Source organism: Penicillium alfredii (assembly GCF_028826965.1).
Source record: "Penicillium alfredii strain IBT 34128 chromosome Unknown utg000009l_segment0_segment0, whole genome shotgun sequence".
NCBI classification, from domain to species: Eukaryota; Fungi; Ascomycota; class Eurotiomycetes; order Eurotiales; family Aspergillaceae; genus Penicillium; species Penicillium alfredii.
The window spans coordinates 412,911-430,874 of NW_026622706.1; the positions used below are offsets into that span (position 1 = coordinate 412,911).

The 17,964-nt window shown below is 51.0% G+C and overlaps 7 protein-coding genes across 7 annotated transcripts; 4 read left to right on the plus strand and 3 right to left on the minus strand.

The window, feature by feature from the left end:
- Positions 1 to 11: 11 nt before the first annotated feature.
- On the plus strand, positions 12 to 825 carry NUU61_006064 (uncharacterized protein; the record flags this gene model as incomplete). Its single annotated transcript, XM_056656592.1, has 3 exons — positions 12 to 130; positions 195 to 365; positions 429 to 825. 3 exons carry the CDS (start codon positions 12 to 14, stop codon positions 823 to 825), a joined length of 687 nt encoding a protein of 228 aa, XP_056509392.1.
- Positions 826 to 1,145: 320 nt separating this feature from the next.
- On the plus strand, positions 1,146 to 2,439 carry NUU61_006065 (uncharacterized protein; the record flags this gene model as incomplete). The annotated part of the gene is made up of 4 exons (XM_056656593.1): positions 1,146 to 1,247; positions 1,315 to 1,744; positions 1,821 to 2,335; positions 2,392 to 2,439. The coding sequence occupies 4 exons, from the start codon at positions 1,146 to 1,148 to the stop codon at positions 2,437 to 2,439; spliced, it is 1,095 nt and encodes a 364-aa protein (XP_056509393.1).
- A 471-nt stretch (positions 2,440 to 2,910) lies between these two features.
- NUU61_006066 (heme-dependent oxidative N-demethylase family protein) lies at positions 2,911 to 4,180 on the minus strand (the record flags this gene model as incomplete). The annotated part of the gene is made up of 3 exons (XM_056656594.1): positions 2,911 to 3,325; positions 3,417 to 3,539; positions 3,597 to 4,180. 3 exons carry the CDS (start codon positions 4,178 to 4,180, stop codon positions 2,911 to 2,913), a joined length of 1,122 nt encoding a protein of 373 aa, XP_056509394.1.
- Positions 4,181 to 7,116: 2,936 nt separating this feature from the next.
- Positions 7,117 to 9,049, plus strand: NUU61_006067 (uncharacterized protein; the record flags this gene model as incomplete). The annotated part of the gene is made up of 5 exons (XM_056656595.1): positions 7,117 to 7,433; positions 7,591 to 8,016; positions 8,154 to 8,387; positions 8,444 to 8,649; positions 8,748 to 9,049. 5 exons carry the CDS (start codon positions 7,117 to 7,119, stop codon positions 9,047 to 9,049), a joined length of 1,485 nt encoding a protein of 494 aa, XP_056509395.1.
- A 438-nt stretch (positions 9,050 to 9,487) lies between these two features.
- Positions 9,488 to 11,532, minus strand: NUU61_006068 (MFS transporter; the record flags this gene model as incomplete). Its single annotated transcript, XM_056656596.1, has 6 exons — positions 9,488 to 10,146; positions 10,206 to 10,253; positions 10,322 to 10,697; positions 10,754 to 11,167; positions 11,230 to 11,414; positions 11,478 to 11,532. 6 exons carry the CDS (start codon positions 11,530 to 11,532, stop codon positions 9,488 to 9,490), a joined length of 1,737 nt encoding a protein of 578 aa, XP_056509396.1.
- A 1,931-nt stretch (positions 11,533 to 13,463) lies between these two features.
- NUU61_006069 (alpha-amylase) lies at positions 13,464 to 15,399 on the minus strand (the record flags this gene model as incomplete). The annotated part of the gene is made up of 7 exons (XM_056656597.1): positions 13,464 to 13,720; positions 13,770 to 13,992; positions 14,057 to 14,077; positions 14,127 to 14,150; positions 14,209 to 14,804; positions 14,860 to 15,267; positions 15,333 to 15,399. 7 exons carry the CDS (start codon positions 15,397 to 15,399, stop codon positions 13,464 to 13,466), a joined length of 1,596 nt encoding a protein of 531 aa, XP_056509397.1.
- Positions 15,400 to 16,704: 1,305 nt separating this feature from the next.
- Positions 16,705 to 17,851, plus strand: NUU61_006070 (putative mitochondrial phosphate carrier protein (Mir1); the record flags this gene model as incomplete). Its single annotated transcript, XM_056656598.1, has 4 exons — positions 16,705 to 16,823; positions 16,881 to 17,300; positions 17,374 to 17,658; positions 17,752 to 17,851. The coding sequence occupies 4 exons, from the start codon at positions 16,705 to 16,707 to the stop codon at positions 17,849 to 17,851; spliced, it is 924 nt and encodes a 307-aa protein (XP_056509398.1).
- Positions 17,852 to 17,964: the final 113 nt, after the last annotated feature.

A 17,964-nucleotide genomic window follows, 5' to 3' on the forward strand; every position in this document is an offset into this window, starting at 1 on the left:
CTCTGTTCGCCATGCAATCCGCTCAATTGGAGTCGGATGGACTGGCGACTCGCCAGATCTTGAATCCAAGTCGAGTCTCCAGAGCGTGGAAGCTCCTCGCAGGCTTCTGTGCCATCCTGCTGCTTCTTGGGTTGGTTCACTGCAGGGATCTGTCTATACAAATTACCTCTCGCTGACCGGTTTACCCCCTTTAGCTACCTCATTCTCTCAGTGGTATTTAACAAACCCAACGAGAAACTCCTGGTCCATAAATCTGCGAGCACAATCTGCGCCCTGTTCTTCATCGCCATCGCATACTCCGCATCGGTGGTCCTTGCGATCGCTCAGCGCCACCGAAAGCTCTTCCTCCTTCGTTCGGTCTTCATGTCGGAACCCCCCACCCTCGGTGAAGAATTTCTGTGCTTCGACAGCCACTGACGAGTCCCCAGGCCCTATATGATAATCAACCTGCTCTCTCTATTCAATGTTCTCTTCAATATCCTCGGTCGCGATCTCTTCCCGCTCAGTGCGCTCCGCGTCGTCGGCATCGGCCTGCCCAGCGCATTCTCCGTGATCTACGGCATCGCTGCCTTCCTCGTCTACCGCGAATACGGACCTAGCCGCGGCCATCGCGCCGAAGACGGCACCCCGCTCCTGAGCGAGGAAGAGATGCAGCGCCGCCAGCTGCTTCGGCTTTTACAGGAACGCAACTCCGCGGCGCCCTCCCCGGATCTCATCCAAAATACCTACCGTCTGGACCTTCCCACAAACATGGAACCGGCACAAAAGCCCTGGAATCGACACATGGCCCCTCCGCGGACGCCTTTAGGACGGGGACGGGTTTGATGGGGTGGGATGGTGATGATGGTATTTTTCTTTTTCTTAATTTATAATCTGTCAAGCGTTGTTTTGGTTCGTGGCTGGCACACATGTGATGTATATGAAACGAAATAGCATGAGAAGAAATTATAATGCTGAAATGCTGAAATGCTGAACTGCAGTGGTGACTTGTATAGGGGGGGCCAGTGTTGGACCTCGGCTGTTCGCGTGGGCCGACCGCAGGTTCAAAAACACCAGGAAACCGCCATTCTCGGCGAGTCATTAAACCTTTGTTTTCTTTGTTTTCTTTCTTTCTCTTGTTGTTCTCGCACAACTCTTCGCTCAAGATGGCCAAACGTGTGACGATTTTCGATCCTCCAGAGCAAGATCATTCCAAGGCACTCATTGAGAATGTACTCGACCTGACGCCAGTGGTGGACCTCGGCCGAGTATGACTTCTTATCGCAACAACCCTAAGATCTCCTGTCTTTCTAATATCCCTTTCTTGTACTGCAGGATGTCTTCACTAATACTCGCCCGTTATGGCATCCCCCGGGAGCCCGCGGCATCTATGGCGGCGCCGCCATCGCCCAATCCCTCTCGGCCGCCATGCGGACCGTGCCGGCCGACTTTGCCGTCCACAGTATGCACTGCTACTTCGTGCTGGCCGGCGACTCCGAGATCCCAATCCTGTACCATGTGGAGCGCGTGCGCGACGGCCGCAGCTTCGTAACCCGCACCGTGCAAGCGCGACAGCAGGGGCGGCCGATCTTCACGACGACACTGAGTTTTAGCCGGGTCGGCAGCGGCGGCGCGAAGACGATCGACCACGCAGTGTCGAAGCCGGTGGTGGCTCTGCCGGAGGATGCGAAGCCGGGGACGATGAAGGCGCTGAGCCATGCGGGCGGGGGACCGTTTGAGGCGAGGAAGGCGGGCATTGTGAACCGTATGTATCGAGGAATACTGGAAGAAATCAAAAAAAAAGGAAATGATTTCAGACGAATACTGACAATATGCCAAAGGTATCTCTCCCAACCCCGAAGAGAAGAAGGTCCGGCGCTTCGTCCGCGCCCGCGGCCATATCTCCGACGAGGGCGGCTACCAGGCGCACCTGTCGGCTTTGGCCTACATCACCGATAGCTACTTCATCGGCACGATCTCGCGCGTGCACGATATCCCGCGGTTCTCGTCGCCGGCCGAGCTCGAGAAGCTACTGCGGGCGCTGAAGAACCCGTCCGATCTCGACGACGAGGATCTCACGCGCGCGCTGAAAGAGCTGAAAGAAGAGGAAGCTGCTGAGCTGCGGCGCCGCTTGGAGGGCGCACTCAGCAAGGCTACTGACCAAAAGTATCATAAGGAGGTGGGCATGATGGTCAGCCTGGACCACTCGATTTACTTCCATAATCCGCGGGCGTTCCGCGCTGATGAGTGGATGCTTACGGAGATGGAGAGTCCGTGGGCCGGAGAGGGGCGTGGGCTGGCAATTCAGAAGATTTGGTCAAAGGACGGGGTGTTGATTGCGACTTGCACACAAGAGGTATGTCTTTCAAGGCTGCTGTGTTGCATTGACCAGATGCTGATATATGGTTATAGGGTGTCGTGCGATTAAAGCAGGATAAGCCACCGCTGTCTAAGATCTAGACAGATCTTTATACCCTTTTCTTTTGGACCGTGTTCCTTTCGGTTGTTTTCCTTCGTTTGATACATATTTTGACTATAGACTTGAGCTTACTCTCCTTATTCTTGAGACCGACTCTTCTACAACACCATTGAATAATGATAACTTGATAACTTTTGATGAGATTTCTGTGGTCATTTGACTATACCAAGCTGGCCAATTTCTTTTCTTATGCTCCATGCTATCATTTCAACGACAGTCACATTCAATCATCAACGATTCTCAATTTTGATCTCATCATTGCATCAAAACAACAAAACTTTTGAGTTGCAAAAAGACAGACAGCCTCCCACCATGAAATGCACCCGACCCAATGCCAAAAGGTTATAAAAAAAAAGGCAAGGCTGAGAGACATACTGCTACAAGTCAATATACTTCTGCCGGCTTTTCAGCCATATCGAAGCCTGCTCCAGACACATCCAAACCCCCAAATATCAAACTTCAACCTTCTCATTCACTTCTCCCATCAGAACATCCAAGCTCGTGCGCGTGGCACAATACTCCAAAACCTTGCGCCCCCACACATTCCTCCCCTTATACTCGCCCACATAATCGGGCCAACTCTTCATTTCCTTGGCCAGATTCTCGAGCTCCTGCATCGGCAGCTCGTCCAGAGGCGTGAGATACGTCTTCACGCCGAAGACAATGGCCCCCGTGCGCGGCAGCCGGCGGAACGTCTGGCGCTCGCGCCGGATGATGATCTCCTGTGGCGAGGGGTTGTCGAGGTCTTTTTCGCAGAGCGTGTTGGGCCGGTACAAGATTTCAAAAAGGTTCTCGTTGGGGCGTTTGATTTCTATGAAGTAGTTGGAGCGTTCCATTGGGGAGGTTGGGGTTAGACGGGCGAGGAATCTAAATGAGAATTAGCACGTTGGTTCGGTTCGAATGGAGGTATTTAGCAAAGATTTGGGGTATCTGCTAGGGGGTTAGCTGGCTGGCTTACTTGCTGACTGAATTGGCTACATGCTGGTGCCATAGTGGGACTGGGTCGTGTAGGCGCGATATCGTCCAGCCGATTCTTTCTTCGACGGTCCACCCCGTCGGGAAGAGACTTGCACTGGCCGCGCTGGAAATAACATTATCAGCCAAGTCCCACAAAACGATTGGGGATCATGCAGCATACAGATAGTACTCGCCGTCCTCGTTCATCAACAGGATACTAAGATCCTCCATGGTAAGCCGCACGGCCGCCTCCAGAGCAGCCGTCAACTCTTCTTGCGGGTCCCGTGTACCAAGCGCAAACCTTTCGCCCGTCATGCGATTCTCAATAAACGGCAGCCCATCATCACCAGCGCGCTCAAACATGCAGGGAAACCGCCGGCACAGAAACTCGGCCACCTCATCCAGCGCCTCGCGGCACGCATCCAGCGACTCGGGCAGGCATTGCAGGACCTGGGTCTTTTTCTCGTGCAGCAATTGCGAGCGCACTCGGTGCTCGGCCATGTAGTTCTTGTCAATGGTGAGCCAGTTCTGGACGTCCAGCTTGCGGATGTCCATCATGACGCGGTATCGCTCCCGGCCCTTGATGGGCTGCGCTGGGTATGGCGCCATGCGCTTGAGATCGGGAGACTGAGTGGCGCAGCACCCATGGTTGGCAGATTTTACAAAGCCTAGCTGGATTGATAGCCACTGCAGTAGTTGTTTGCGATAATGTATAGCGCAGACACAGGCGAGGAGCGGAAGCACCACCAAGGAGAAGGTTGTCATGCTTTTGTCTCATGCGGCACCTCTTGAAGTTCTTGTTTTTTTCTGGTTGTTTCCCGTGGGTGTTATTCAAGACAAGTAATTGGGTTGGTTCGAAGTATGAACATGGAATGAAGTTCAGGGGAAGGTCTGCTCATAGTTCAATCTACATATCTGGGTCACCCTCCTCTATATATCGTCAATGTCCAAGGAAGAGAGAAACCACAAGCGGGCCCAGGCAACAAACACAATGATCACCAGACAAATAACCCGACACTAGTTCCAGTCAAAAAATGGATACCTCCAGGCGCTGGGCTGCATTCCCACATTCCGGATCAAGCGCAGGGTGGAACTGCTGTGATACGCCCAGGGATTCCCCGCAAAAAGAAAAAAAACAAAAAAAAAGAGGGTGACAGCAAGCCACTGGCATGTTAGTCTTCAGCTTGGAGTCATCGATGGGTCGAGTCCAGGCTGTGCTTGATTGTCTCCAGCTCCACTGTGATTCACCGGGTGGAGCGGAGAGGCACAGAATTGTTTTGCGTATAACACCGAGCACTTCGCGGGCGAGAACGGAGACCCCGTCTGCTGGGCGGGTCCCTAGCTGCTCAAGTGATGGATCTAGGCACCAGAATCTCTATTTAGCCTCGCCATCGTCAAGCTCTCCGTCCGTGCGCGCGAATCCCGTGGACCTGGCCGAACCACAATCGGGAAACTACTCTCGAGGCCAGCTTATTGCTATTGCAGCCAGACTGCCAGACAGCCGGGTAGCATCGGCAAGGAAAAAAACAATAAAACAAAACAAAACAAAAAAGGTGGAAAAGAAAGGTGGTAAACACCTGATGTACAATACGTAATGCACGGCCAGAGCCGATGTTTGATCAGAGTCACCAGGACCCGACTGATCGTCCAAAGCACGGTGGTTCTTTTCGAACATGCCCGATCCGACTGGCCAGGGGCTCCGGATCGAATCCTGAATATCACACCGTCACCGAACTAGAGGGAACCCGGGGGTGTGGGGAATCGGATACTTCGTACTTCATGGCATTGGCACTGGACTGGTTTACCTGAATAATATGAATAGTATGAATAGTATGAATAGGATTTTACTCTTGGACTTGGAATTGCTCCAACATCCCTGTCCTACATACATATTCGACCAGAACTAAATACGGGCAATCATGAGATCCCCAGGACTATTCAGAGGTATCAGGTATTATTTCCCCATTGCCCTGTGCCCCGTTCCACGGTCCCACCTTTTCCTCCACCTTTTCCATCCAAACTCCACTTCATCTGGGGTTTCCGCTGCAACCGCTCCTTCCCCCCTTTCGCGCAAAGCGCGCTTGCCGCCGTGCTAAAATTTGATAGTCCAAGCTCGACATTCTCCCTTTGTTCTCTGTTCTGGCGTCGCTATGTTTATCTATTTTATTTTGTCTGATTTTTTTAATTGAATTTTCTTTGCCCTGTTTTTCCTGTCATACCCCATGTTGCCCCTCCATGCCCTCCATGCTGCCATTCAACAGACATATACATACTCCCAGTATACCTCGGCCCATTGATCGAATAGGTGATGGTCACCACCGCCTCGAATGAGAGTCATGTTTGCCATACACCGAGTCGCCATCATCAGACATCTCATTAGCAAAATAACCAACCATATATCCAGCCACAACCACATCTTCAATTCCAATTCCAACCACAACTGCTCTTTTTTTATTTTATTTTGGCTCGTCACTGATTAATCCCAATCAAATTATTTCCATTACTATCTACTACCCCTACTGATCTCATACCTCAGCTTGATCCTGATCTCAATCGCACTGACATGATCCAAGTGGGGACGGCTGCGAGTCACATAAACTTGCCCGCTCAAGCCACACTGCATTGGCAAGGGGGGATGTGCGCACGGACCTGGAGGATCAGCTGTCCCAATGCAGGCCATTTCTCGCATGATTCATTGCCATTCGGGTTTCATCCTGGAGGTCTATCCTCGGGGGTCGATTTCTTGCGTTGGGCTGCCGCTGGTGTCTGGCAATGTGGCGGCAAATAGGGATTGGGCATCGGGCTGTGCTGGGGGACTGGACTTGTGATTATGGAGGACCGTGCTCAGGATTTTGGTTTCATTTTGCCTCTTTGTTGTGGATGAAGAGGAATCCTTGAAAACACGATCTACTTGTCTCAATGGCATTCACGTTGCACTGTTCTGTCGTGTATTCAGAACGTTATGGCTTGTTACAGGTTGCAACCATATGTTATCTGGGATGTCTGTTAATATACCACTGCTAGCCGCTTATATTGCGCAGCAGATTGCATGCTATCTTCAAGCTGTTTACCTTTGAGAACTTTATGGAATCCGCCGCAAAGAAAAATTGGGCGATATCAACTGATAATTACTCGTTCAGAAGGTCTCTGAAGACGAAACAGCAAGATCCAAGACCGTTATTCCTTTCAGGGAGTATGAAAATACCAGAAACAGAGCATGGGAAGAGAACTAGATTTACGCAGTTTGGAAGGCCACTGGGATAGACCTTAATGCTCATTTTTGATATTAACACACCACCTTACCACAAGTGACTCGTCGCTTCAATCTAATCGCTTTGTGAATTCGATCTTGTTAGGTTGCGGTCTTACATTTCTAGGGGAATTGCTCTTACTTCTCAGCATTTCCTTACCTCAATCTGAATTTGATATTGCAGAAAACCGACAGGACTACCATGCTCTTTTTTCCCCCTGCGAAAGTCCGTGATTCTATTTTTCTAGCAGATGTAGGTCAGTCCAGGATTGGTGCTGGTAGATGGTCTTCAACATGAGACACCATGACTAATGACTGTGGCCCCGTCCACTTGCTATGGACCAAACTTCCAGTTAATTTCTGCGTAACCCATATTTGGCCGTGTGGTAATCTTCGTGGAAGATAGCAACAGAGACACTGGCCAGATCAAGGGTATACAACCAGCCCTACAATGGCGCAAATCACTGTCCAGACTCAATCAGCGCATTCGGGGTTGAACCTCGATGACTCACACCATCTTACTATGCTGCACTCCCAAGAACGTGATTCCCAACAAGATTCACAGTCTCAGAGATCAGTATCCCAAGGCCCAGTCTCTGACAGAATCTACGAGGCTCAGCCAGCGGGCCTTTCGCGCAGCAGGGGGGTTATCTTGATTACTACCTTGAGCGGCATCACGTTTGTGGGTAGTATGACCAGTGGATTGCTGACTATTGGATTGCCTTGGATTGCCAAAGACTTGAACCTGGCTGATAACTTGCTGCTCTGGTAAGTAACTGAATCCATGAAAAATCACTATAATCACAGGTGGGCATTATTCTGATTTGCTCTCTTGCCAGGCCGGCCTCGGTATACTCGTGAGTCATTCTTTGAATATCGCTCTTCTAAATCCTTTTCTATTGAACAATTTGCTCACTCTTCATAGCCTTGCCAATGGATGCTGCCTGCTCCTCGCCGGGTCTATGGCCGATTTCATCGGCAACCGAATGATCAACCTGATCGGCTGTTTTCTGTTGGGAGCCTTCATTCTAGCCTGTGGCGTGTCCGAGACTGGGATCCAGTTGATTGTATTCCGCACCTTCCAGGGCATTGCCACGTCAATGTGTCTTCCAACAGCGTTCAGCATTCTCACCGATACCATGCCGACTGGTAAACGGCGAAACATCGGATTCGCCTGTCTGGGACTCGGCCAGCCCTTTGGTTTCTCAGTCGGGCTTGTCTTTGGAGGACTCTTCCAAGGCTCTTCTCTCAATTGGAGATTCGGGTACTATCTTTGCGCGGGTATCACTATTGCCCTCGCCGTGGTGAGCTTGTTTAAGCTGCCTAGGGACAAGGAGCGAGAGCCGTTCTCGTTTCGCAGACTCCGGACTGAGATTGACTGGATGGGCGTTTTTCTATCCAGTTCTTGTTTGGGGATTATTTCTTATGTGTTTGCGTATGTTACTGTCAATTCTGGTTGTTGGGACACGACTAATGAGAATGATGTAGGGTCATCACTGATAACCCGGCAAACATCCACCAAGCCAAAAACATCGCTTTACTGTGTGCCGCGGCAGCGATGATCCCCGCGTTCTGGGGCTGGATGAACTGGCGAGAGAAGAATGGCAAGCCCGCGTTGATCCCCAACTCTCTGTGGCGGAACACGGCCTTTGCTTCGATCTGCGTGATGGTTCTTTTGGCCTGGGCTGTGCTCAATGGAATGGAGACAATTCTCAGTCTTTTGTCAGTTGTCTCTCATGCCATTTCAAAGATAGACTCTCTCTAACGTATCTCTATAGCTTCCAAGAAGTCCAAAATCTATCCGCCATCCAGGCTGCGCTCCGATTCCTACCCAATGTGTTCATCGGCATCGTCCTCAATGTCGGAACGGGCTTATTAGTTCACCGTCTGCGTGCCAATCACTTGGTGCTCGTCAGCTCGGTCCTCAGTGCCGGCTCCCCATTGTTGATGGCAATTGTTGATCCAGACTGGTCGTGGTGGTATTGTGCCTTTTGGGCTGTTTTGTTAGGACCATTGTCTGCTGACGGTGAGCGAAACTCTTTTTCATATCTACCTTGACTGTAGCTGACGCGATTGAAATAGTTATCTTCACCGTGGCCAATCTGATCATCACCGATGCCTTCACACCCAAAACGCAGGGCCTGGCCGGCGCAGTATTCAACACGATTGCGCAGTTTGGGACGTCTATCGGACTCACTACGTTTGCTATTATCTCTGCGGGCGTCACGCAGGGATCGTCTTATGGTAATAAAGGATCTCCCGATGCGTTGATGCTCGGGTACCGGGCTGTTTTCTGGACGTGTTTTGGACTGATGATTGCTGCCTGTGGTGTTGGGGCTTGGGGGCTGCGCAAGGTGGGAAAGGTGGGATTGAAGAGAGAATGATTTGGAGAAAAGTAAATACTGTAGTGTCTATTTGATTTGGACATACTGTTTATATTGGACTCAGAATATAGATTCCACGAAAAATGAATTGACTGAATTTGATTGAGAGCTATCTAAGCTGGAGCGGTCAATTTCACGGTATACAATCCCTGGCCAAGAGTCAAGCATGAATCGCTGAAACGCCACAAATGATGAGGGGAAAGCAATGGAAAGGACAGGCACCTGTACATCGTCCTCGTCGGAATGGCTTCAGACGCAGCGGATGAGGCCCTGTATGCGCTTAAACATTAGATAATAGGTATATGGTCGTAGCACAATCTCCAGATGCAAAGATTGCGCGGATGAAGGACGTAAGAAATCAAAACTTTTAGATCGGCAAACTCAGCGCTTCAAAAATAGAAAGCAGACCCTGCGAGAGCCCACTCGATGCTTGATGCTTTAACAGATAATCGACGACTTCTCTGCGTGGCTGCGAGCCGTATCGATGCGCGAAATCTGGCGCGAGTGCGAAGAAGCAACATGCTGAAGCTCATCAGAGTCATCCCGCAGGCCCTCCTCGCGTTCAAGCTCCAGCCGCTCAGCCTCCTTGATACGCTTGAGCTCCAGACAGAACTTGCTTTTATTCCTGATGCGGTCACCATAGCGAATAAACGTAAACGGGATCACCGAGACACCGAGGCTCAGGAACGCAATAAGACTGCAGGCCCAGTGCACGCCGAGTCGGTGGAACATCGGCTTGGCGGCAAGCGGGAGGACCGCGCCCAGGATGCTGCGCGCGCAGCTTGCGGCGGACTGCGCGCTAGCGGACAGCGTTTCGTATGCGTCGGTCAGGTAGTTCAGCATCGCCATGAAGATCAGTAGATACCCCATGCCGAACGGGATACCCGACAAAAAGGGAACGACCCAGTGGATGTTCGGCGAGGCGGACCAGCCAACCCAGAACAGGGAGATCACGTACAATGGCCCGCCGAGGCAGGCTAGTGGTAGGCGGCGGTATTCTTCGATGTGGGCCCAGCTGGCATTGCGTTCTTTGGCTCGTGCGAGGAAGCCGTCGTACCAGATGAAGATGAAGCAGGCCAGGACGGCACCGACGCCGACTGTGCAAAGATATTAGAGAATGTTTCGGGATGATAAACTTGAAGGGGGGTCGGCTCACTCGGTAGAAAGCAAAGACCTGCAATGCCGGCACTCATTCCATAGATGCCTACACCATTCGCGTCAGCACATCACATCAACTCCAAAACAACAATGGTTCATACGATAACTACCGACCTTGGAAGATAATCGGGTATGCTTCAAAGTAGAGATAGAAAATCGCATACGCCAGCGCAAGGTACAAACATGTCAGAGACACAATCGGCTCATGGATGACCATGCGGAATGGGCGCGAAATAGTGATCAAAAACATCTCCCGTACATTGCGACTCTCCAGATCCAGTGGCGACACAATGCTCGAGTTGCCGGTGTCTTTACGGAGCTTGGCCGCGCGACGCCTCAGAATGACCGGGCCATAGGTCTCGGGCATAAAGATGATCAGCGGGAGGGTTGCACCTGCACAGATCAATCCAATCCAGAAGCACCAACGCCAGCTGACGACTGCGACGAAGCCGGATACCCAGGGTCCGATGATGGGGCCAAAAGTGGTGCACTACAAACATGTCAGTGCGGCGATATGGAAATAGTTGGATAGCCCATGGTACTCACAGCCATGTAATACGCCATGAGACGTCCACGCTTCGTCGGGTCATCGTGGACGTCCGCAAATAATCCACCAACAGTAGCAATCGGCGCAGATGCTGCCATGCCATTGAGCAAGCGAAAGACCAGCAACGAAGGGTACGAGTTTGCCACAGCGCACGCCAGCATAAAGATAATGAAGCCACAAAACGCTATGAGCAAGGGACCTTTACGCCCAAAGTATTCCGAGCTAGGACCCCACACCAGCGGGCCAATAATGTAACCGATCAGAAAAACCGAGATAGGCAGAACGAGAGCCTCCGAGTTGGTGATGTGGAACTCTGTCGCGATTTGGGGAATGGCATTGCTACAGATCGACGAGCCGATGGTGCTGTTCATGACCTGCATGACACCGGCGACAAGCACGAGGAACTTTCTTGACTGTTGGATGCGTTAGCATTGACTAGATGGTCTTTAGGGATAGAAGATGTTGGGGTTCCCACCCCCTTCCAATTTACGGGGTTTTCTGGATCTTGAAACCCAAAGGAAACGACAGTCTTGGACGCCACACGGCGGAACCGTGAATATGACGGGTTCCCATAGCGTTCCTGAATCGGCTCATGGGCGACTTCAGAGTCTGCGTCTTCGGATTCGCGAGGCGACTCATGAGGGGAAACCACTACGCCTTCTATGGGTGGAATTCAGCATTGTTGTACAAGATAGTCAGATAAGAAAAAAGCATCCAACGAACCTGAAGTCGACATGACCTTTTGCATGTTCTCCTCCGTTTGAAAGTGGTCCGACATCTTGACAGTCTGGAGGTATACCCATCAAACCATCAAAACGGTAGATTCTCCGCTAGACGAAGATCCAGGTGGAATGTCGGACTTTTAAAAAGCCCTGTAAAAAATTGAAAAATCCAAGCACTAGCTCCCATCCCCACCAGCAGGGTCCCAGTCACCGTTTGAATGGAACAAATCAAAGTCGAGATGAATGTGGATTTGGATGTGGATTTGGAGGGATCCACATCTGGTACATATTTTTTCTTGCATCCTGCGCCCTAGCAGTAACAAGTGAGTCTATGTGCGCCCTAATTCTGGACAACATGGCGACAAATTCTGGGCTTTTTGTGTCCAATGGGGCAGTTGGGTCTGTTGATCGGTCGATAATTCGATCTCGCTCGGGTAGGACGGCTTCTTGCGCAGGTTCGGGTCAGGAGGATTTTCGATGTGGCAACCTAATGTGTTACCCATGACTTCACATGAGACCTCGCACGGAACCCCGATGACTCTATGCGTCGGTTGCAAGGCCGTGGAAAGTTAAAACAGGTGTCGCAGAAGGATTGCGACGCCATTGTCTCTCGACCGCTTGCAATTCTGTCCGATGAGTGTCATTCTTGCTGGGCACCAGAAGAGAGGCGGGACAGACGTGATGATAGTGTCGGCGTGCCAGGATTTGACTGACGTCGAATTCAAGATCGATGATCTAGACCCCAATGCCGAAAAATGGAGTTCATCTCTGGCCTCGAGATGGCCCTAGCTCTTATGCTTATCGCGCAAGCCTTGGGTCAAGTCTTAGCCACAAGGGACTCCCTGACTTTCAGTGGGGACTCTGATCCCGGGGATTGAATAACGGGAACGAGGGGTACTCCATCTGGTGGGTTTGACTCATTATTATCTCGGGGCACAAGCCCGACTCCACATCGTCGCTTCATCATCGGTCTATTGTTCAGCACAAGTCGACAAACACACCGGCGTAAGGCAGATGATCCTTTGCTGTCGCATGCTGTAAGCCACGAGTCAATAAAAGAATGATGTCGCCATCTCTTAGGTTTGTTCTGCAATGAAGTTCGACAAAGCCAAGACTACATTTTGTCACTTCGGATGCGCTTCCGACTGTTGGGTTCGGACTTCTGGCCGACCTGCCAAGCTGACCCACTGACAGGAGAAAAAAAATTTTGGCAGCACCATTATCTGTGCAGAATAGGGCAATCCATGTCAAGAGTCATTTGTGATCAGGTCCTTGACAGGGGGTACCCCAATGATGGAAGATGGAAGGTGATCAATGTGTTGACTGCAGAGATCGAGGGTGTCCAAGGGAGTGTTCCTTGCTGCCTCAGGCAGCAACTTATAGTTCATCGCATCATTTGGTGAGCAATTATCGTGCTTGAATTTATGAGGTATTCTGATTTTGCAGATACTCGTTATGGGCGTCTCCCAGGTACCTTCTCTGTCCCAATCTTTAGACAAGATCCTGTGCTCTAAACGGCAGTATAGCCCGTGATTCCCGGCGTTGATGTGGCGGTACCCTTGTCTTGTAGTGTTGCAGCCACTTGATCAAATCGGATTACATGGAATGTTACTCTGAAGCAAATGAAAGGTGTAACTGGAAACCTTTTATTAGTTATTACGACAGAGTAGCAGAAAGTAGTGTCCTCGTGGCCACGAGAACCTGGTCCATATGCCAATGCTTAATATGACAATAGAAGTTGATAAGTCTCGGTGGGGAGACCTGCTAAAACATCAGAAGTATTCTTTTACAGTATACCTCTATCGTCGAATATAAAGCACGTGTTCTTTAATTAACAATTAATCTAGACGGATGAGTGGTCTGCCCTATAGAAAGGAACAGCTGTGCCTAGAATCTGTATATATCTGTATCACTATTGTGTATGCTTGATTAGCACTGTCGGCATATCTTGAGACGAAAACAGCATTTTCCCGGGACATATAGCGACTCACAAAGGCTCGTTGAGAAAGTCCCGTCCAGGTGCCCGGGAATTGACCCAGACACTGACACTCATGGCAGCGACAGGAAATAATCCATAGCCACAACAGTCAATTATGACAAGATCGGACCGCCACTGCAGGATGTCTGTCCATGTTTCCCCAGCATGTCCAAGGCCAACATACATCCGCTTATATGAAGCGGTTGCATTACTGAGGACGCATGCGAGACCGAAAGGATGTTGATAGTCGCCATAGCGCACGAAACCTGAAAACAAGTCAGTAGAGAGAATTGGAAATGACAAGACCATACTGACCAATGCAGTTCCTTCGATTCATGTATTCTCGTTGCTCGCCATAGGCATATAGCTTGCGAGCACGCATCAGTATTGGAAGTTTTCCGCCGCACGAAGGGCCCGGCCAAGGTTGCGGTCCACCATTGAGCCCGTATAAGTCGCCGTAAAAGATACATGGTTGTCCTTGGTTTCGGAGAAGAATCAACGCATAGGCGAGAGGCTTGAAGAACGGCATAATGAGGGTCTGACAAACTATTAGCCTCTTCTTGAGATATAGATAGTACACACATGCAGACTTTGAGGCTCACCTCTAGTGACTGCCCGGGTTGCTTTGAAGAAGTCAGCTTTAGTCCGTCTGCATATAATGCACTGACATACCGTGTCATGATTCCCAACAAATGTCTGAGGATCGAACCAAGATTTAGCATAAACCGATGACCGCATTATGGGAGAGCCTTACGACTGCATGCTTCGCGCTCTGCTGCACCAGGGTGCCTTTGAAGATTCTTCGCATATCGCCCTTGTCAGCTTGAGAGGTAGCTGACAAGCGTCCCAGCAAAGGCACGTCAAACAAAGACAATTCATAGTTCATTAGCTTGAGGTAGTTGAGAAGAAGTTGCACCTCTCCTCTCCAGTATTCGCCCACTAGAAAGTAATCAGTGCCGACAGTCTTGCGCACATGCTCGACGAACATCCTCTGGAAATTTGCGGAGTAATGTTTAGCTGCGTCAATTCGCATGCCGCGGATAGGTAGCTCGGTCCCGATCCACTCAACCCAATTCAGGATATCAGCTCGCACCTCGGGCTGGGAATAGTCCAGATTGGCAAACATCAGGTAATCATAGTTGCCTTTCTCGTCGCTGACATCCTTGGACCAGCCTTTGTTTGGCCCAACAGTCTTGTATATCGCGTGCTGTTGGCGCATATCATCCCAGTCGACTCCTGTAAAATGCTGCCAATGATATTTCATGGCGCTGTATCTCCCACCCCGGCCTTCAAAGTCAAATCCCACCCAACCAGAAATATTCTCTGGCTCTGAGAGCTCAGTGTTTCGCTCTGGATCTGTTAGCTGTGTTGAGATGATTTAGTCCTTCAAGTTCAACAAACATACGGTTAGGATCAACTTTTACGGCTAGGAACTTCTCGGTACAGTCCGCCCCGGCCTTGTGGTTCAAGACTGTATCCCAATAAATGCCTATGCCGATATTCTGCGCAGCTCGTACAAGCGCCTGCAAGTCCTCTTTCGGGCCCCATCGCGTCGCCCGGGTTCCCTTTTGATCGAACTCTCCCAGATCATACAGATCATAGACATCATATCCCGTACCCGACGGGTCCATGCCTTTGCAGCCGGGCGGAATCCATATATTGTCCACGCCGATCTCTTTTAAGCTGGGCAGTGCTTTTCGAAGGCGTTGCCAGTGGCGCTGGTCACTCGGCACGTGCCATTCGAAGCCCTGTATTATGAGCATGTTCTCGCTACCACTTTCCAGCGGCAGCTTTTCGAGGTGTGCGGTAATGTCTATTGGTGGTGAGATCATAGGAATGGGAATGACAGGTTGTTTGGAATCAAATGAGCGAACTCACCTTCAATTTCTCTCCATTTTTTGGCCTTTCGCCGGATCTTGAGGCAGCCATTGAGGAAGGATAACATAGAGCCGATGAGTCAAGAGAATGTCCCCCCTGGGGAATGGGCGCCGGTGATGCGCAGAAAACAAACCAAGTAATTCTTTCTAAGTTTTTTTTTTCGATGGATGGAAGTGAGATAAAAGACCTGAAAAAGCAGGGCCGGGCAAACATGAAAATCGTAACACGAGCATGATGTTGTACGAGATACCTTGGCAGACATGCATCAATCAAGGGCTCCGGGTTATTGTGATAAATTAGGATGACTCTAGCACAATGCTTGATTTGTTTGGATCTCGGAGCTGTCGCGTGGGTTAACAGACACCGTTCCATCGTTGGGTTTGTTTTCAAATATAGCGATATATATCCATGGATAGCGAGGCTCCCAACTTATAGCCAACTGCTCTACTGCCCTCCTCTGGCAGATCACCACTGCTTTACGCAAAGCTGAGAAATTTATATGAACGTGTATAAAGGAATATGTCAAGTCCAATGAAGTTTAAGAGTTTAGCACCCTTGCACCGTTCCGATCCCGCGATCCGACAATGGGACATGGCCAATCGCGAACATGCCAGAAATGCCAGAAATAAGTCCGACCACCCGGGCTGTTGATTCGTGGGATAGCGCCAGTCCGTCTTAGATGCGTGAGACGCCCGGGTGAGAGCCGCCCGACGCCGCCAAGAGTGTCTGTGACCAAAATAGGGCGGTACCACATCATGGACCCTTCGTTTTGGCGGTGTCCACAGTGACGTAGGGAGAAGAATGATATCTCGAACGAGGTCAAGTGCTTTGGTCGCAGTGACTGAAGAGAAAAATAGGCGGTTTCACGTTCGATTGAACCGCGCGATGCCTCTCTTCGAGTGCCCTGCTGGTGTTCGGGCACTGTGTCGATCTTCAGCCCTGCTCCCAAGTCACCTCTATTTTCGATTTGCGCTTAATCCCACTAACTCCCCCAAGACAAGCTTGGGAGAAAAAAAGACGCCCGGTTGGCCCGGCGATCGGAGTTAGCGGAGGTACGATGTCAGGTGATACCCGGTCGATCATCGGATTCAATCAGAACAAGTCCATCAGCGGTTGTTAGTGTTTTCAGATGTTTTCATAGAAGGATATTTCACTGTATAACTTGCCTTGTTTTTCTTTGTTCAGAAATGTGCCGGTTCCGCGCTCGCTGATTGGCCAGATCACTCCGGGTTGGCCCGAGGAAAAAAGGAAGGCGCCGGGAGCCCGAGCCCCCTTGCCCAATCCGGACTAGCGCCATTCGCCATCCCTTTCAAACTCTTCTCCTTCCCTCCAAACTCTTTCCGCTTCCCCAATCTCCTCTCCCTCCATCGAAATGGCTGTTGCTACTAAGGAAAACAAGCCCTTGTCTGGTGTCGCTCTGTACTCCGGCTTCGCCTTCGCTGGCGCGGTCTGCTGCAGTGTGACCCACGGTGCTGCCACTCCTCTTGATGTGTAAGTCTCGCATGCGATACCGCCCGTTGGTATACACACGACTAATTGCGGATACAGCGTCAAGACCCGTATCCAGCTGGACCCGGTCACCTACAACCGTGGTATGATCGGTGGTTTCCGTCAGGTCATCGCCAACGAGGGTGCTGGCGCTCTCCTGACTGGTTTCGGTCCCACCGCCGCCGGTTACTTCGTCCAGGGTGCCGCCAAGTTCGGTGGTTACGAGTTCTTCAAGCAGCAGTCGATCAACACTCTCGGATACGACACTGCCCGCAACAACCGTACCGCTGTCTACCTGGCCTCTGCTGCCGCCGCCGAGACTGTCGCCTCCATCGGTCTCTGCCCTCTCGAGGCCACCCGTATCCGTCTCGTTTCCAACCCTCAGTTCGCTACCGGTCTGCTGAGCGGCTTTGGTAAGATCCTGAAGCAGGAGGGTATCGGTGCATTCTACTCCGGTTTCGGCCCCATCCTGTTCAAGCAGTATGTGCACACCGTTTTCCATTGATGGGTGATTGCGATTTGAGTTCCAGGTACTAACCCACTCTTCTCCCAGGGTCCCTTACACCATGACCAAGTTCGTCGTGTTCGAGAAGGTCGCCGAGGCCGCCTACGGCCTCGTCGACAAGGACAACCTCTCCGCCGGTGCCAAGACTGGTGTCAACCTCGGTGCCGGTCTCGTTGCCGGTCTCGCCGCTGCCATTGTCTCTCAGCCCGCCGACACTATGCTCTCCAAGATCAACAAGACCCAGGGTCTCCCCGGTGAGAGCACTGCTTCCCGTCTCATTAAGATCGGTAAGGAGCTCGGCCTCCGCGGCTCCTACTCCGGCATTGGTGCTCGGTACGTCCCCCCCCCCCCCCCCTCTATCCTATGTGATCCGCGCTCCTGTGCGCTTTTTTGGGTCGTTGCAACATGCTAACGTGACTTTTACAGTCTTTTCATGGTTGGCGGTATTACTGCCGGTCAGTTTGCTATCAACGGTGACGTCAAGCGCATCTTGGGTGTCACTGGTGGTGCTGAGATCGCCAAATAGAGGACTTTGGTGTTGTAGACGCGGGCGGATTATAGAGACTACCCATAGATTTTTCTTTCCAGATCTTGTCCATCCCTCTACTATGATGTACAATACTTTGTCTCCGTTTGCCT